Source organism: Aptenodytes patagonicus, chromosome 2 (assembly GCF_965638725.1).
Source record: "Aptenodytes patagonicus chromosome 2, bAptPat1.pri.cur, whole genome shotgun sequence".
Lineage (NCBI taxonomy): Eukaryota > Metazoa > Chordata > Aves > Sphenisciformes > Spheniscidae > Aptenodytes > Aptenodytes patagonicus.
The window spans coordinates 132,557,470-132,577,239 of NC_134950.1; the positions used below are offsets into that span (position 1 = coordinate 132,557,470).

The 19,770-nt window shown below is 37.5% G+C and overlaps 1 protein-coding gene across 5 annotated transcripts in view; it reads left to right on the forward strand.

Moving 5' to 3' along the window:
• The window catches only part of ANKRD28 (ankyrin repeat domain 28), a 134,552-nt gene that overhangs the window by 39,162 nt on the left and 75,620 nt on the right, over positions 1-19,770 (forward strand). For 3 of the 5 annotated variants that reach the window (XR_012994709.1, XM_076331237.1, XM_076331241.1), the window contains exons 1-2: positions 12,434-13,933; positions 15,030-15,113. Coding sequence is in view for 3 of the 5 variants with exons in the window: in XM_076331237.1 (XP_076187352.1) it covers positions 13,817-13,933; positions 15,030-15,113 (201 nt within the window). In the remaining 2 variants the exon portion in view is untranslated. Of the gene's footprint in view, positions 1-12,433; positions 13,934-15,029; positions 15,114-19,770 lie in introns of those variants that run through there. The other 2 variants (XM_076331240.1, XM_076331238.1) reach the window with 1 other exon arrangement.

Below are 19,770 nucleotides of genomic sequence, written 5' to 3' on the forward strand. Positions count from 1 at the left end.
AAGGTAACACACTTCTACTCCAGAATGAGAATCTGGAAGGAACCTTGCCTCTTACCTTTGTTTTCTATGGTACAACAGTGCTAAATAAAGCTTATTGCTATTTTGCTATAAATTGAACTGGAAATGGTGAATTTTGTTAAATGTTCTTAGGTAATCGTGTGTAACTATGAAGGCTTTCATGGACTTCAAAGAGTAAAGGGCTTCTGCGTGGCCCAAGAAAATTGTTCAGAGCTAGTTTCTGTCATGTGGAGAAGAATACTTCCAGTCTCATTCTTCATATGACATTTGTCCTGTTTTTCTTCCTGGTGTCTCTGTTCTGCAAGGAGTTACAGGTTCTGTGGTTGCTCCTCTGCAGTTTGGAGGGGCTGAAGCTGGAGAGAGGTACCTTGTCTTTCTGTGTTCCACGGTTCAGTGTTTGGCAGGGGGGGACACCCCCACTGCTCATCCAAAATGAATGCTACATAGTTTTTTATTAAGAGAAAATTAGCAATAGACCAAATAATGTCCTGTACATTTCTAAAGAGGACAACATGGCATTTAAAAAAAAAAAAAAGAAAAAGTGATTGGAGTTTTAAAAACAGAGAGAAAAACAGAACTAAGAGTAGACCTTAAAAATTTTTTAAATGTCCATGAGGGGTCAGTGTACATCCAAGAAAAAACCTGGGAGATCAACACTTCCTTCTGAAAAAATAGTCGGTTGCCTTTATTTCCTAGGGAGAAGGCAGGAGAGAAGGCGACAACAGCTGAGTCAAGACTCCAGAAATTTATATCTGCATGACTTAAAGGTTGCATTTTCATGATAATGTATGTGGTGGTTTTTAAACAATGTGTAAGTTTGATGGATTTCTAGATTTTGGTTTATTTTACAAAACAATTTGAGTTCAGTGGTGTTCTCTCTTGATCGTAATACATTTTAAGTAGGCTGGTTGCATTAGTAGAGTTTTCTGGGGAAGACTTTGCACAGCTTGGTACCTAGGACAAACAGGAATATTCTAAACCATATTCTTGGCTTTTTGTAACTAACTGTTAAAGTGTTCGTAACATTCATAAAACTCGGTATATTTATATCTTCTAGAAACCTGTTTTTTGTTTTTCATAATGCTTTTATAAAATAAAAGTAACCTCGCCAAAAAGTGGTAGAAAACAATTGGATACTAGATGTTCTGTGGCCTCATTTCTGCGAAAACTTGAGCAGATACTTTCCCTTTTCATACCCGCGTGTTGGCTGAATGGGATTTGGTTATTTGTAAATTCTAAGATACCTAAGCCTATGGATTTTTAGAGGCAAGGGTATATAGAAGTCAATTTTCTTAATGTTTTAAATAAATAATATACTGCTCACATGTATTATGTATTCTGTTTTGATACCATCTTTCTGATTCTATATTATAAGTACTTCTTTAGAAAGCGTTTTGTTGGCTTTTAGGAATGCCAAAATTTACTTTGCAAGTTCTCCTCTAGGTGTCATCTTAATTGAATAAATGACTGATTGAAGCCAATGTTAGGAAGATTTTGGAAGAAATGAACCCCAAAATAATCCTGATTTTAAAAAAACAAACCACAAGTTTAACTTTACACAATCATCCATACACAATTTTAAAGTAGTAACTACCTTCTTGTGCTTGTATGGTAATACATAATTTGTTCACACGTGGATTCTGCATGCATAATTGTTTTTGTGTGCACTTTTGGAAACGGGGCCCTAAAATTCTATAGCCTGTTCTTATTGCCATGTGCTTTATAAGTACTGTTAGTACTGTAGAGACAGTTTGAATAACATAATCTGTGAAATTTCTATGTTGCGAAATATTTTCTTTTTTTTAAAGAAACTCACGAGGAATGATTTGTATACTGAATCATGGGAGAAAAACTTGAGTTCTTCGCATAAGTGAGTTTTTGTGTAATTGGAAAGAATTTTGTAAGTGATATACTTGATTGTAATAGCGTCCAAGTTTGGAAAAGTTCAGGTGTCAAGAAGGCTGTTTTGAGATATTTTAAGGAAAAGATAAGGAATGAAGTAGTTCTGATATGTTGGTAATGAAGGGAGCTCAGCTTATGGTGGTTTTGCAAAGCCATTGAATCACTTTCTGTCGCAGTGAGCAGTTTGAATGCTCCCACTGCTTCTGTGTCAGCTGTCAGCCCACGATGAGCTGGCTCAAATAATTCACCAGCACAAAAAATGAATAGGGGCAATTGGATCACACAAGTGCCTGTGCTGGCTCAGGAAGGGGATGTGAATGTGCAAGGATCATGTGGGGAAGGGAGGAGTGAAGAGTCTCTCCGGTGGCCAGCAGTTAAAATCAGACTCATCCACTTCCTCAGATATCACTTGAAAAAAAAAAAAAAACCAACAAAAACCCAACACCCAAACCCCCAAACAAACAAAAAACAAACAAATTTCTAGGCTGGTAAAACTTTAACTAGTGTTCTAAATTAATACTTTGTTATATTTTGTGAAATTTAATTCAGTAATGGACTGCTCAGCTTTTTAAGGAAAGTGCTTTTTAGTCTTCTAAATAACAGAATTGAAAAATCAATAGCAAAAGTAACGTCTAAGAATAAATGTTGCTTACATGCTCTTATCCCAAAGGGATGTGTAAGAGCCCTCCTGGGAGCTACTTCCCTGGTGGGCATCGAGGGGAAGACTTTGCAAGGTTTGAAGCAGCTGAGTAAGATTCTTGGCTGTTGCTGTATTTCTCCTTGCTCAGTTTTAGGAAAAGCCATCCATTTTGGCAGCTGCAGAAGATTCAGATGAGCTCGCTCATCCCATAGTAGTGTGCATATGTGTGTGTAAATATGTAGATTTTATTCAGCTTTGTTTTCCAAAGTGTTTCCAGTTACCAGAAAGGAGCTCGCTCTTGGACATGAGGGAGGTGTAAGGGATTCCTAAAAAATTCTAGGACATTTAGCTTCCCCCAAACAGCAAATCCTCATACATAAGGCAGCTATTGACCCACACTACTTTAAAGAAAATCAGAATAATGCATATACAGTGATGCTGAGTGTTTACATACTGAAGAGAGATAAAATACATAAATGTGATGGTAACCATAGCAACTAGAATTCATTTTGCTCACTTGCATATAGTGTTTTGAGTCCCTGGTATGTATGGAAACAAAATCCCCCATGTGAGCAAGCCAGCTGAACTGTGGCTTCTGTGGTCACAGTCTATTCATATCTACCCAAAACTGTATTAAAAGTATTGCACTAGTAGGAATGTTATATGCATTTTTAGTATTATACTAGTTAAATATTTATCATTTTGTTTCAACCCTTACAACTCTTCTGCAAGAGAATTTGATTTCAAAAATCTTTAAAAGAAAACTTTAAAATCTTTTAAAGAAAATTAATCAATGTATTCAGGACCCTCCCCTCCCAAACCCCATCCTGGAAAAAAACCCTCACCACCAAACCGCCCCCCTCCACCCCCAACAATAACACTCTTCCCTGGATGGAACAGGGAGGGGGAGCCTAAGCTGTAAGCAGATTGTACCATCACATGACTAATGAGTAGGAAAATCTGAACAGAAACTTTTAAAGGCAACAATTTTTCTTTTTTCTTTCTTAAGGTTGAGAATTTTGGAGCTATTTAGTATTTCAGCCTCTTCCTCCCCCCAGTATTATTGACTTCCAAAACTTTCAACTAGGAGAGTTTCAGTAATGACAAAAATGGAGAATAGGTGTTTTGAAGGAGTAGGTTTTGTTCTCCTTTTCTCATTGGCAAAATCAGAGCTATGTTTTGAATGGTAGAAATTGTGTGGTCTTCTGAGAAAATATTTGCTGCTATCTCTCTGTCATTCTAAATACAGTGTTTCCTCTTGATAATGCTTCTTAGTTCTTTTATTTATCAGAATGTTATGCTTGTGAGTGAATAGTATGCAGACATTCAAAGCTAACTGAACTTTCCTTCCCTAAGATGGCCAGACGTGGGAAGTGTTAGACAAGAATTGCTTCCATGCAAAGTGTCCTCTTCCTAGTGCCCCTCTGGCAGGGGAAAAGCAGTCTGTATTATATAGTTGCTCCTACTTAGGTTTTTTTCCTTCTTCAGTCCAACCCTTGTTACTTCCCCTCATGGTCATTTAATCACTGGAGGCCAATGAGTGCTGTATAACACTTCTTTGGATGCATTGCTGTGCTCTATTCTTAGCTTTTCACAGACTGTTCATTATTCCTCACTTCTTAATTGGTTATATCTTGTTGCCCCCGTGACTGGATTAACGTTTTGTTAGTACTGGCTGCTGAAATCACACAACCGTGTGAGTCCAAGCAAAACATAGGCTAAGATAAAACCCCACTAATATGGCTGAAACAAGACAGGTAACAGACTTGCTCGTAGCAAAATTTCCAAGCTGATTTTTGCAAATACAGCTAAAATCAAACTTAAATAGGCATAATTATCAGTTGGGAGTTAGTGGGCTTTCTGACCTTGGCCTACAGAGATATGATCCACTGAGCTTCGTGGGTTTTGTGTTTTGTTGGGGGGAAGAGGGGGCAAAAAAAACCCCAAACCCCAACCATTCCCCTTCTATTCTTTATTTGATAGTTGAATGGTTCTGTTGAAAGCGGATCGGTCTTGTTTATTTTCTTGAATAGTCAACAGCTTATTTTCTTCAATAGTCTACAGCAATTTGTTACTTGAGAACAGCAGCCGATTCTGGAAATGTCCTAAGCTGATGTGAGTCATCACTGAAGGTTTTAAATAGTTGAATGTGATGTTTGTTTCCTCCCTTCCATGGCTCAAAATGGTATGAATCATTTTTTTAGTGTTTCCCAGATAATAGTCTGAGCGGAAGCAGTATGTGTTTCTGACTCAAATTCTTAAATGTTGGTGGAGCACTGCTGGTTTTGGCTGTGTGGGAATTCCATAGGAATTTCAGACGAACGTATAAAAGCAAACATTTTGTAACCACGGTAACTTACCCATGAGGATTCATGTGGTTGGTGACACAAAACTGTGAAAGCCCTCTACTGACTGGCGTAACTGACTTGATTTTTCTGCCTAAATTCTGTAAGTGGTACAGGATGAAAATTCAGTCATGAGAATCACTTTTCAAGTTTGTAGAAGGTCTTGTAGAACACTAGGATTTGTGTTATATTTTTAAATGGCTACCTGCTGGTGGTCTTATCTGCTAAAACGAAAACGTCTTTTATGAACCTGAATCTCTTCCATAGTTTCATATGCTCTTAGTCAAATTCAGGTCTCTTTGTTCTTTCTACGTAACTTGGAGCATAACTCAAAAGCGATACATACTCCAGTATAACTGAAACGGTGCTGAAAAAAATTAGTTAGCTAATGAGTTTTATAGGGGGAAGAGAAGGGAAAAAGGAGGAGAATGGCACATCTGTGTTAAATTAAAGAACGGTATTAGGTGGAATAACCTTGATGTGACTTGGAAATTGATTTGTCTGTCATCCCCAGCTCATCAAACATGCTGCAATGACAGCTTTTATATGTCATCATTTAGAGTGGAGCTAGTGATAGAATCAGATTGGTCACTTGTCATAGGCAGCAGAGCAACTGTCGTTTCTAGAAATCTGCCTGACTAACATTTGCTTCTTCGGAAGCTCAGCAGTATGGCAATCCAGCAGAGTTTTAATGAGGAAATGATAAACTTTATTCCAGGTTTCTTGGCTCCAGCTAGAATGTCCTAATTTTTTATCTCGACACCAGCACTGTCCAGTGCTGAATCTGGGCGTGTTGTGTTGTGCTGCCTTCCTTTAAGGGGGTTTCCAGCCTTCAGCAAAAGAACCAAAGTTAAGAAAAAAGCAAAGTGAGGATAAAGGTTACTGTCTTTAGCCCATACAGCTAAATGAGCCTCAGTGGGGAAGCTGACTGGCCCTACAGACCAAATGCATAGGGAATTGGTTTCAGTGCATGAGAACAGAAGAAGCTGTTAAGCCTGCTATGACATACTTTAGAAAACCCCAAGGACATCTACTGATGTTCAAGGTTGCAGCCTCTGAGAGGCCTGTGGTGATCTTTTGCATATAGCATCTGTTCTTGAAGCCCAGACTCTGCGCTGTGTTTGCAAGCCCCAGAATACCTGCTGAAGAGGGAGAAGGAAGCCTATTGTATGGTGAAAATAAGACAACGTTATGTTGACCTTTTGTGACGTGGGTTAGGTTTTTTTGTAATAAATGATGAGCTTGATTCTGTTTTCTCTGCAAAAGCAGTACTGCAGGAAGAAATTTTCAAAGGGGATATACATAAAATCAGCACTTCCTGTGCTCATCTTTAGAGCTTGACTGTAGATCAGTAGAAAAGTAGATCAAAGGAGATGTACTAATTCTTCTCGGTGTCCACATGCCCAAAGGGAATTCTCTTAGTTGTTTTACCAGCTGCCCTAATACAATTTAGTAGGATCATGTTTTAGTTAATTTATAAGAATGTGTGCGCTATTGGTATAAACACTTTCAAGGCAATGTGATAGATGATATAAAACTAAGATTAGGAGTTCTGCAGTCATTCATTTGCTCCAGCCAAGCTACCTTTATCTGTTTCTTCTCCTTGGGAAGATGTAATAGCATTGCTTCCTGAAGCATCAGGCTGTCAATGCCAGCTGTGACAGTGGGTTGATGTCTTCCAGTGTCTTTGGGTTGTTTTTTTTGCTCCTCTATTGTTGCATTCCTGTCCAGTCTTACCTCCCAGCAACTGGCTGGGTAGTGCTGGGAGAGGACAGTTGACATCTGAAAGAGCAAACAGGGGCTGCTGAGACTGAGCCTTTGATTTTTTTTTTTGTTTCCTTCCTTCAGCTCTGCTTTTAGAGCTGGTGTGCACAGCTGAAATTGCTGCCTTCAGTAATTATTCCTGGAAGGCTACTATGGTTATTATTGTAATTGATGCCATTTTCAGTGCCAGAAAACAAAATTGGCTGTGGACGTGGTCTGAGCTGGAAGGAGCTAGGGAGGCCAGAAGTATTCCTGCTATCAGTGGCTTTTCTGCCTTTTGCTCTGCCAACAGGTGAAAATACCTGTAACCGATCTGTGGGCCTTGCTTTTCCTATTATGAAAACGTTTTTTTTTAAAGCTGTCATACTTGCAAAAAGAACTTAAGCGTACAGCTAATAATTGTGGGTTTGCGTGGGTTTAACAAATGCTGAAGTGTTTTGCCCTCTTCTGTCTTTGACTGAACTGATTTTTTGAGATATCATCTTCTCCATTTCCAATAGAAGTCGTCTTCTGTCACCTACCTTCTCCAAAAAGAAAAGTTGCTTTAAAACCAACCCGTCTCCTGTCCAAAACCCACACCACACTACCTAAAGTAGTTTGTCTACATCTATTTGTCTGTCTTCATGGATGCAGACTTATCTTAACTATGCATAACAAAATATGTGGATAGATGGATCTTTTTGTGGTCTCTCTTCCCCGAGACAGGAGTTGTTTTTCACTCCTAGTTAACTTTCTAAGACTGACAATTCTACTGTCAGACTTCTATGGTTGTTATTTTGGAAAGCTGTTGGGTGTAATAGCTGCCTTCCGTTTTGGTCAAAAGTCGGGGAGGTGACTGCTGTTAGATGCAGCTGATGAATCAATAGGAGCCACCAGCCAGAGCACATACACTTTTTATGAAGTACCTTGAGAATCTGAAGTCAGAGAGATCGGAGGACTCCTATTATGTACTGTCTGTTAATGTAAGAATAGATTGTTGATTTTGATTACAGAATTGTATGCTACAAGAGCACAAAAAGAAAACCCCTGCCAGTAAAGTTAAATCTGGCCTTAATAAAAAGGAAAGTGTCGTGGGTGACATCCTAGCTAGAAAGTCATGAGGAAAGATGCTGTTCCCTCATATTTCCACTTTCTTTAAAGAGAAATAGGACTCTTGTATTAGTTTTTCTGGTTTTTTTAGGAATGTCAGTTCTTTAGTCAGCTTGCTAGACTACTTATTAGAGATATCAGAGCTACATTTTTTTTAAAAAGGTGTTGATTTATCTTGTACTATGATGGTTGTAAGGTGCTTCAGCCAAGAGTTTCTCTACCAGTGTATTGTTCAGGTGTATAAAATATGCAAGAAGTCTTAAACAGAAAATTGCTTAAATAGATTTTTAACACTTTTAAGATATTTTAGTGCTCTTTGATCAGATTATATTTCTGAAGTATTTTTAAAAGGTTACAGTTTAAGTATACAAATTAAGGTTACATCTCAATCACAAACATGCATTTTGCATTATTAATTTTTCTTATGCTGCTCCAGTAGAGAAAAGTTAGAATGAATGCTGGATTATTTTTCTTCTTTGTCATATTTGTGTGTCAATTTTTGCTAAGATGACTATTCAGTTACTGGATTTTATTAATTGCAAAGTTTTATGTAGTCATGTATTTTCTTTGAGTTAAGATAGTTCTGTCAATTAATTGAGATTATATACTTGCATAAGAAAAAGAAGTGAGAACTGCCTATGGTATGCAGGACGTGCAAAGGAAGCTATTTTACTTTTCCTTGGAAATAGAAATCTGGAGTCTGGAGGCTAGAACTAGTCTCCTTTGTCTGCTTCCCAGCTGTGCATGTGCTCTGGAATACACAGAGCAAAATTGGGAAGAAAGGTAGTAATTTCTCGTTGCCTTAGACCGTTTTCTTTCCTGACTCCACCTCATTCCCTCAGGAGTGGGGAGGAAACAGCAGAGGAGTTCAGATGAGTGACTCACAAGGCTTCTAGAAGTATTGTAGCTTATATTCATGGTGATGCTGAACACTCATCTCTGTCTATGTGTGGGCAACACTTTAGTAAATATTCTAGGTAAATTATATAAAAATCTGCTTATACTAGGACATGCCTATGCACTTACAACTGTAGCTATTACAAGCAATCTTTGTCTTCTGAAGAAATCTGTGGTTTAGGTCTTTGTCTTGCAGAGCTGATACAGATTGTTTAAAAAAACAATTCATAAGCCTTACTTGGCTTTACTTTTTTTTCGTTTTTAGTGGAACCTGACAGAACAATTTCCTTCCTTTCCTAGATCTTTAATTATACAAAATAGTAAATGAAACCAGTTGGATTAATCTCAGCCTAGAAGAGACTTGGTAAATGCTGATTGGCAAGAGAGAAATCTTTATCTGGGTATGTTTGTTGACATTGAATGTGCCTCAGTGAGGTTTTCAGTGTTACCAGCAGTCCTACTGGAGTCCTCTGCTGATCAGTTCCTAGAGAAAAGGGTAGATCTATAGAAAAGGTTACTATTTTTAGCTGCTTCATAGTTCATGGTTTTTCTGTCTGGTACAGACATGGCTGCTGTCATCCATGTTTTAACCTTCAGGCTGCATTCTTGCAATATAGTCTCTTTATATGCACCTGTGAAAGACTCTTGGAACTTGATTTACTTAAAAACAAGTGTTGTTTGAAAATGCAATGCCTTTTTTTATTTGCAAAAAGCTATTGTCAACACAAAGCTTTTTTTTTTTTGCAAAAATACATATCCTCACTATTGTCCACTTGAAAATTCTTTTTATTCTCTCTCCATTGCACTCCTTAAAATTTTAAAGTTAAGTATGGAGATATTATTTTGCTAACAGTTAGATACTGCAGAGGCTATCAGATCGATCAACCCTTAAGCCTCAATAGACATGGCATTCTTGTTTTTTTAAGTTAGGCCATTTTTGACTCTTCTTTCCTACTACTTGTTTAATAAACTTTCCTGTAGGAAATACGTGACATTTAATCTGGAAACTTTTGAGGGCTTTGGGGAAGATGGATGCTGGTGACCTGCTGTCTTCATTTATTTTAAGTTTTATTAAACTGAATTTTTTTTTTTTTTGAGAGACAGATGCAATATTCTTTCTTCATACATTCGTAAAGATCCGTAATGATTCCTAAAGATAATCTCTTCGTCCTCACTGAAAGTTATTAGTCTAGATCATCTGCTGAAAAACTGAAACCTTAGTTTGGTTTCTTTCAGTAGAATTGTGAACTTTAGCTTTTGGCTTTCAGAATAGTTGTTAGGTAGCATTAGAAACTTGTATTTTGCAAACCAGAGGCTATCTTGGATGATTCTTGAAGTTGAAAGAAGAGACAATTAGAGATGGTGTTTCCACTGAGTTGAGGGCACTACTTTCAGTTGCAGGGGGTAGGAGGGGGGAAGATTGTTCTTTTAAGTAACCTCCAAGTGCTAGGTCATTGTAAGCAAAAGTTCAGTGTTTCTAGAGCTGGGTTGTCTTTTGGTTACAGAAGTAATTGTACATACAAATTCCTAGCATGAGTAGGTGTTTTTTGTCTGCTTACTTAGGAGGTTTAGATTGCTATCAAGGTCAATATAGTATTGACACAGTTATGTTGGTTCTCTTTCTGATGCAAACTGTGTCATATTGGCTTTTGACTCTTTGACCATAGTAATGTCACCATTCAAAAATACGTGATGCTATGCAAGATATAATATGTTAACTTGCTTTTGGAAATAGTTTTTATTAATTTTATTTTAATTATAGGTAAGATTTCTAGAATAAGTATCAGAGTAGATTCAAATATTCTTAACTCTTCTGAATTTTTCACAATTAGTTGAGTGTGAAGTCCTATACTTTTTTACGGTAACTGTTGAATTTCTAGCTGAATTTTTTAAGTGTACTTTGGACCATTAATTGCAAAGGTAAAAAAATGGACCACTTCCAGATAATTTGAACTAAACTGGGCATTATCTCTGTCTAGCAACACATCCAGTTGGTAATTCCAAAGAAAACTTATGGAACTCTTAGCATTTGCTTACTGTATAAACTTACTGGCTCTTGAAACGTGTTCATTTACACTGAACATATGGGCTTAGCTAGAATATCATTATCTAACAGTTGTGTGTGTGTGTAGTATGAAAACCAAGTATGTGTTCTGTCAGTGTACTTTGCTTGTAGACTTAAAATCTGGGGTTTTTGGGTTTTTTTTTTTCCAAATGAATGTTTACTTCTGCAAGTGAACTACAGTGTCTATTCTTTAGCACATTTTTCACAATTAAAAGGAAAATATTTTGTAGGTTGTGGTTGCTGTGTTCATTATGAGACAGTAGGCTGTTGCAGTAGATGAGCCTTGAGAATGTGCATGTTATTTAAACTGTTTTTGCTGGCCAGGAGGAGCATGAGTTGTCATATGTATCCATGTGAATCTGTGTTTCTTTTTAATAAATGGTTGAAACGCTAGAACAAAGCAGTGTAGTGTACAAACAATTGCTTTTTCATAATTAAGACCAAAAGTATGAAATTCCAAAACAACTGGATTCTATATAACGAACAGAATATATTTATAAAGATGTTTGTTAGTCACATGCTGTAAATGAGAACATTTGGGAAATTTGAATCGTATCTGAAATTTCACAGTGAATCAGAAACTGGTGCTATGTTCTGCCAAGCCAGCAGTCCTGAGCTTGGGGAGCCCTAGGCTAAGGTACTCTTTCGACCTTACAAAAACCTTCACCCGCATGAAGTGTCAGTAGGTGTGTGTTAAGCAATTTGTTATGTTGCAGTGAAGCTACCGTAGATATTATTTCCAGAGAGTGGTGATGTGAGCTTTTCCTGCCTGTGGCCCCCAAAGGTGGGAATTCATGTCTGTTAATATCCAAACCATTTAATATACCACTTAAACCTGTCTGTCTTTCTGCGTGGATTCACATGTGAAACCTGAGTGCAAATGCTTTATCGAAGAGCTAGAAACTTGTTCACCACTGACAAATTCTGATCTTACCAGCCACTGGAGGACATTAGAAGTGCTTTCGTACTGAACAGCAGGAACAAAAACCCTCCCTCTGTTCCTGTAACACTGACACTTATCCAGCAACTTTGACAGAAGCCATTTACATAACACAAACCAGCATCATTTAGGCAGATTCCAGCTGAAATATTTATTCAGCAAGTTGTAGGGCTTTATATTATATTTTAATCATGTTCTATAATAATATTTAATATTTAAATTATACTCAATGTAATTTTTTTCAAGCTGAGGGTATGTTTGTCTATACTAGTTGCAAAAAAACCATGGGTTTGGTCATTAATAGCTGGCTTTTTAATAGTCAGCCAGTTACTTTAAGAGAGGTTTTACTTTAATTTAATTTTCAGAGTATTTATGCGGGGAATTTCTTGTCTTCAGCGAGTTAAGCAAGGACTGTTTTGCTACTCTGACCAGTGCCATATGAAAGCAGTTAAAATGCTGGAATTGTTTACTGCCTAAATTGTTAGTCAGCAGAGCCAGTACACCAGATTTCTTTGCGGCTTTTAGTGGAAAATATTAAACAGTCGCTCTTTCTTCAGCTGTAGGTTTTTTACGTTTTCAGCTGCATTAGTCACAGAACTGGCACAGATGTAAGTGCAAAGACTGGCCCCCCCTCCCCCCCCCCCCCCCCCAAAAAAAAAAAAGGCGCTTTTTTTTTTGTGCCAGAGGAAGTTGCATTGGGAGCAGCGGCTGGGTTCTCTGGTAAGTGTGACATGTGAGCATTACTAGGCATTTCATCCTGCCAGGCTGCAGTCGCTGCTCGCCAGGCTGCTGCTCAGTGGGAATGCTGCCGTGGCGGTGGTTTGTGCTCTGCTCCTACGGGCTTTTAATGACCGGCTCGGACAGCTAGGCTTTTTTTAAGCTTTGCAAGGCTATCTGCTGATTGTATAATTTAATTTGTCAAGGAAAAAAACTGATAAGCAGAAGCTCTAACTAAAGAGGAGAATCAGGTTGGCACAGTGACAGATGTTCGGATAAAGAAGTTGGCTCAGAGAAGATGTACGGATTCTGATTTTTTTTCCTTTTTTTCCTCTCCCCCTCAATCTGAATGAAGACTATCATGGGAACTGCATTCACATGGTGATCAAAAGAAACACTTGAGTGATGAACTGCTTTTGCAGAAGTCGTCTAAGGCAGTAATTTGAGCTTTTGTGTACGGTAGCTAGCTTGTTTTGCTGAAGCATTCTTCCTCAACAGTATTTCTGCCTAACGCGTTCCCTGATGGAGAAGCCACAGCTACTGCCCGGTGAAGGGAAAATGAACGCTCTGCATTGCTTGTGTCCCTGACAGAGTAACGCCGTCTGTGTTGCTGTTGTTTGGGGAGGCTGGATTCAACCGGCAATATTATTCAAGGAGTTCATTGTCCCTGTGGTCTGACTCATTGCATGTAAATGTACTGCAGCCGTGCTGTACGTTGCAGATATTTTTCTTGCATGGGAAAGAATTATTTTCCTCTAAGCAGGTCCTGAATAACTGCTGGAAACGGGATGCATTTTACTGGCTGGACTGTTTTTGACATTGAGAAAGGAAGCTGTAGAATGACAGGATGATCAGAAGGCGCGTTTATTTTCAGTCACCAGAAAGCCTGCAATGGTTGATTTAAAACTGACCTTGCAGGAGTGGGTATAGCTGCGGCCATCTCTCTCAGGGCAATTGTTCCTTGTTCCGTCCTCGGTGTCGTGTCTTCTGCAACAATGATTTCACTGTGGGGGTAGAAGGACGCCGTGGAAGTTGTGACATTAACAAAGACAAATTTGCTTGTGAAAGGACAGCTGTGTGCGACAGTGAGTGCTGTTCGAATGGAATTGGATCTTGGGATATTTTTATCAACTGTTCCACAGTTTCATTATTGTGGTTTCGATGCCTAGGGAAATTTCATTTTAAAAAGAACGACTTTTTTTCAGCATTGTCTTGAACATCTCAGGGTGCTTAAATCTGAAAAATGAAGTGTAAGGGGGGATTGGAATGTCCTTTTTTAAATGCTAATACACCAGCGGTAGCACTCACAAGTTTGTGAGGGCATGTGAAACAGGTGAAAGTATTTCCTCTATGATCCCTGTTGTGACACTTGTGGTCTGGTTCCAAAAATACTGTTGGTGGCATTTTTTTGTTTGCTTTTGCTTCCTGAAACGGATCGAATGAGTCGAGTCTGTATTGTTGTTTTGGAGGAGGTGGAAGATGATTCTCCCACATTTATTTCCAAATTACCTCAGGAAAATGTATCTTTACGTCCATCGCCCTCTGGAAATGTGCTGGTAAGGCATGTTGTTTGTTGGCATATTTCCTGCTTATAATAGTGTCGCAAATACCAACAGTAATTTTCCTAAGATTAACATGAATATGCATGATGTTGAGACAAGACAAGGTGGTAAAAACTGCCTGTACAAAAGAGGGAAAAAGCTGAAACTTAGTTGCAGAATTAATATTTGCAAGGGCTCATTCTGTTTCCTGTAACTTTATTTATGGTGCAGCAGTAACAGATCTCAACTCTTGTATAATAGCAGAAGATTTTTAGAGGGCTTGGTAAACTGTAGTTGAAGTAAATGCTTTTGCCCTGCTCCACTCCTCATTCCTCAATGGTACATTTATGCAGTACCACTTTAGAAACTGATGTAATCATTGTATTGCAATAATATGCTGTGTTTATTTTGAGAACTGATAGAGTATATAGTGTACATCAAGCAAGAGCAATTCTAAGCTAAAATACAAAATAGCATAAGTCATAATCTTGATGTAACTGTTAGATTCAAGTTACCACTTTCTGGAAATGATTAACACTGGGGACTGTGCTTTTATTGCTTTAAGTTATTTTATTTTGTCAAGTGACTGACTTAAATCTTGCTGGCATACCTCAGCAGCTTTTCTTACTTACTAAGAAATCCTGCTATATTTAGTAATAGATGTGTGTGAGTGTGAATTTGTTACCATACTTATCTGATGCACTTTGCTTTTCCACTCTATCTAAACAGGTGAAAAAACTTCTAGTAACTTTAGTCACTTGCTAATGTAAAAGGGGTTTGTTTGCTAATATTGTATAGAATTTGCAGCACATAACAGCCCTAATTTTATTATGAGGAGTTCTCTTTTCAGCTCTTATGAGCTAGTCTTCTCGGCCTTTTTTTTTTTTTTAATAATATATTTCATTCACTTAGTATGTTCGTCTGTTTGAGGCTTTTAAAACTTGGAATTTCTTCAATTCTAAATACTGTTGCTGGTTTCTTTATTTCACTGCCTGGGATGTTTTATTTTGTCATCATCTTGTGTTTGTGTTATGTATCAAAAAACAAATATGTGTCTCACTAAAAACTAAAATGGGTTTATATTCTAAGATGTGTTTTTTCTTCATTTCAGCCACCATTGGTTCAAGCTATATTTAATGGAGATCCTGATGAAGTTCGAGCACTGATATTTAAGAAAGAAGATGTTAATTTTCAGGTAAAAACAAAATTCACTAGCCGAAACCAGGACAGCTGAATACATTTTAATTTTGTTTTGATATAGCTTTGTGCTGTACTAATCACTTTAAAACTTTGCTAATTTGTGAGCTGTAAATTTAATTGCTTTTATGTAATAGGCAAAGTAAAGCCTATACATACACTTAATACTGGGAAGGAGGTGTGTAGCTTTGTAGATTTGTGTTGATAGTAAAGACCTAATACTGTATTCCTTTCAAATGTTAGTTCTGCAGTGCTTGGGTAACTGAAAAGTTTGTTTGTACAGTTGCATCAGACTTTTTAGAAGGTTAGACTGTTAAGTGTGATGCTATGTAGACTTTAATTCTTTCTAAATTAAATACAGCATATAGTATACATTAGACAATGACAAGAAAATAGTCTGGGGTTTCAGTAGGTAGTGGATTTTAAAAAGGGAAGCCTAATGAATATATTAAATAAGTAAAAATGAGAAATTGTGTTTATATGTCCTGTTTGCGGTGCTGCAAACCCAGACACTATAGACTTAAAAATTGTACTGAAATGAAATTGAGTTTGTTCCATTGGGTGAAATTCAAGATTTGAACAGCATGCAGTTACTGTATTTACTTTCTATTAAAATTGTAATATGCATGTTTGACACAATGCAAGATAATATAGCATTTCTCTTCCAAATGCATCAGAACAAGAGTGATGCTAAAAAGCAAAGGATAACATCTAGATGCTACATAGTGGCCAGTGTAAGACCATGATAATTGTTTACACTTTCTTCTTGAGAGATGTAAACCAAAAGCAAATATTTAGTTTGGCATGTGCATTTTGACATTTAAAAGCATTCTGCAGAATTTCTGTCTGACCAATGCCAGCTGAACTGTAAGGGAGCCCTCCCATTGTCTTGAAGAGCTTGAGTAGGACCCTGTGTAAGTAAACTTGCTGTCAAAGCTAAAATTTTGTTTGATAAGGTTGGACTTTTTTCCTCTCCTTTTTCAGTAGTTTTGCATGTTCTTAAGCAAGATTGTATGATGGATTATATAAGATCAAAAGACTTAATCTTCTGTTTAGTAATGAGAGAATTAGCTGTGTATCCTTCCAGTTTCTTCATATGTACGCTCTGGTCACATTGCCATTTTTATTTTTAAAAGCTGATTAGTCTGTATTGTTTCATTTATATTCCTCCATGTATAAGTCAGGTTTAGCATTCATAGCTATAGTTTCTGTAAACAAAGTTAGGTTAGTATCTTTCTGCTTTTTTGATTATCTATTACAAAAGCCTCTGCTAGATTTCAGTATGTATGTGGTAGTCGTTTGGTTTTGGTTTTTTGTTCTATCTCAAGTTTTGTCAAACAGTTGCCCATAAATATGAAGTCAGCAGATGTGCTTAAATAGGAAAGCATGTTAATTGTTTGATGTTTTTGAAAAGGGTTACTTCAGACTATGAGGTAGTTACAGTGAAGAAAAATATTGTAGGTAGAATATTCAAAATCTGGAGGTTTTTACATTTTACATCTTAGGGTTTTTTTTTTTATTCCTTTCTGTGGATACATCTTGCTTTAACAGAACGTGTATGCATCTTAGGCTAGTAACACCCAAGGTGTGTTTAGAATCCATCCAGAACAAATATGCTATTTTTTCATGGCCACCTTCTTCTGCATAGGCATATGCTTAGTACACATGACCACTCCTTCCTACCATGGCACTCCTAGTCCTACTACAGTATTTAATATTACATTCACGTATATCTCTTAAAACACTGTTTGTTGGGACTAAACGAGCATATAAGTTCTCCCACTGTTTGGTAGAAGTGAAGTAAACTGCCTAGTGGATTTTTCTTTCTGTCTCTGTGCGTGTGTTTTGTTCTTTTCCTTGGGTTTTTCATTTGCTGTATGTACTTGGCTGGAGATAATATATCCCTACATAGTCTAGATCCAAAGTTGTCCCCTTAGTTACGTGTTACAAATTGGTGTGGACAGAAGGAGGGAAAAAGTGAAGAAAATGAAGTGGTTATATATATTTCCTAATAAAGGGAAGGATCGTGATAAACTGTTTTGACCATTGTGGATCGTATTAGACCAGTGTATGTGCTGGGTTTTTTTTCCACTTTGCTATCCAAGTGCTTCAGTACAGTTGTTTGAATTCCAGAGTCGTTCCCTCCAATGCTTCTGCAGAGTCATTTCCCCCTCTCAAGAGCAACTAATTATTTTGCAGTTTGTATTCTAATAGTTGAGATTCCTTCCTTCTTCCCTTCCCCTGAGCATGGGTTGGACTCTGTAACTGGAGACCTAGCAGGGTTCTGCAAATTAATTTTGCCCAGAAGTGAACTGAAGATAGAGCTGTTGTAGGTCTTTGTTGTGACAGTGACATTCATCTAGGAAAGTTGTTAGTGTCTTGATGAAAAGCGGGTGGTTTTTTTCCTTCTGTTATCATCCAGCTTCATTTACCTTTTTGCTTTTGGGGTATGTTATCTTTAACATTAATTGCAGTTGGCTTAATACTCTTTTAAAGCTAAGTGAGTTGAATCTGTGTATTTGGCTTCCCAAAGCTAGGTTGTGGTAACTGTTTGATATTATAGTAATATCTAAAGATTGCACCCAGGTTGGGCTGTATTAGAGCATTATTCCTATTCTTGTACCTTAGTGTTATATTTAGAAAGATTCTGAGATGGGTGGCCTTTCATCACATGAGTTGCTGTGTGCAACTGTAAGATGATGTACTGATAGCAAACAGGCTTTTTCAGGAAGAAGATTGTTCTCTGTTCATGCCACACCAGCCTTCTCGAGTCACAGGCTCAGTCTAGATTTAGAAAGTATGTATTGTATTCCACTCTGCAGTTATAATCTTTTGTGAAGAAAGAGCAAACTGAGTGTATCCCTAGCTGCTTAAACTGTGGTTCAAAAAGGCTTAACTTCTCTGCAAGTTGGAAGTGTGCAGCTTTTTTATAGACAAAACTGTTTTATAGGAACTTTGATCAATGTATTGTTTGGAAGGTGAATGCTCTTGAGGCTCCAATTAATGGAAAAAACAGAGGGGAAGGGGTTGCTTCTCCCTCCCCTTCCCTAAGAAAGCTTGAGAAACTGTAGCTGTTTGTTTCATGAATCAGGCTTACATCACACGCATCAGGTATGTCAGGCCTGATACAGTTTCTGTTATATGCATGGCTCTTGCTATGCTCTGTGTGTGTGTATATGTGTGTGTGTATATATATGTTAAAAAATTATTATTATCTCTTGGTACCATCCTGAGCTTTTGAGACTTGGCAGGAAGGAAAATCTTGTGTGATAACTGACACATTTAATATCTCTTTATTAGTTAATGGGGATCCTCAACATTTCCTGCTCTTGCTGATTAGATTAGTATGGCTGGTTTGAGTTTTATGTACTTTTCAGCAGTTAGTTTTAGCTAACTAAATGATTTCAGCATTACCTTTTATAAATCAGGATTTGTTTGTTTGTTTTTTAAGATTTGGAGGCCTATTACTGTTGCAAACTGTGCCATTTCTGTTTGTAACCAGAACTTTTATGATGTATGTTTGGTTTAAAAGATCATGAAAATGGAGTATTTCATCTCAGCTATTTGTTAAGAATATAATTTTGTGGAGGGAATACCAGTTCACTGTCAAAAATGATTTAAAGGTTGCAGATTTGACTATTGAAATGATTGTTCAAAATCAGAAAAATTTTTCCTCCTCCTAGACCTAGTAGGGTAATATTTCTTGCCATGAAAAGTGATATGTCAGGTAACCCAATATGCAGTTTTTATAACCGGATTGCACTTGATCTTAGCCAAAGGGGTAAACATCTGATCCTCTCTGGAACTGGTGTCAGTGTGCCCCTTGCTCTTCTCAGGCTAAAGCCAAACTAGTCCTCTTTTTGGAGGAATCCCAAAATCACACAGATCTCTCCCAATGTTCAAAAGCGCTCACTGCTCCTATTTAAAATAGTGTTATTAACATATGTGATAAGTGACTTAAACATGAAACACCTGTATCTTACTGCTCATTGTGCTTTGTGAGATTAAAATAGATTTAAACTATGAAACTGTTTTCTGTGTGAGTTGGTGGGGGGTTTGGTTTTTTTCTTCCCAACATAAAATGTAAGATGGGAAAATGAAATTCCACATCCTGTACCGAGGACTGCAGCAATCAAGGTTATCTGTATGCTTTCTATTCTGGACTATTGGCCATCCAGCACAGCTCTTAATTTAATGGCTCTGTTCTGCAGTAAGTAACCAAAAAATAAAATAAAAGTTCACCTGTGCTACTATTTTGGGAATATAGGAAAACAAAAGAAAACAAAACAGTAGAACCAATCAATCTTGTCTGCCCTCCCCAGCCCCCACCTGTATTAGATAGCAATGAAGTGTTGCCCATAAATCCCAAGCTTTGTTCCTGGGACTGGCAAGGGATATGATCCAGCAGCACCAAAGTGCTAGGTACAAATAGGAGGGCTAAGTTTATGTATCTGACTTCGTTATTTTGAGCAATAGGGTTGCTGTGTGGATGACTGTTGCAGTAGAGATGTGGGCTCCCTTCCCAGTCCTGCCAAATGTGGGTTTGCGTAACTTCTTGTTTGTGTTATTTGCGTACTAGGAGAATGTTGCTGGATGTCATTCTAGGGTAAGATATATGTCTTATTTGATTACCTGTTAAACTTCTTAATTTATTT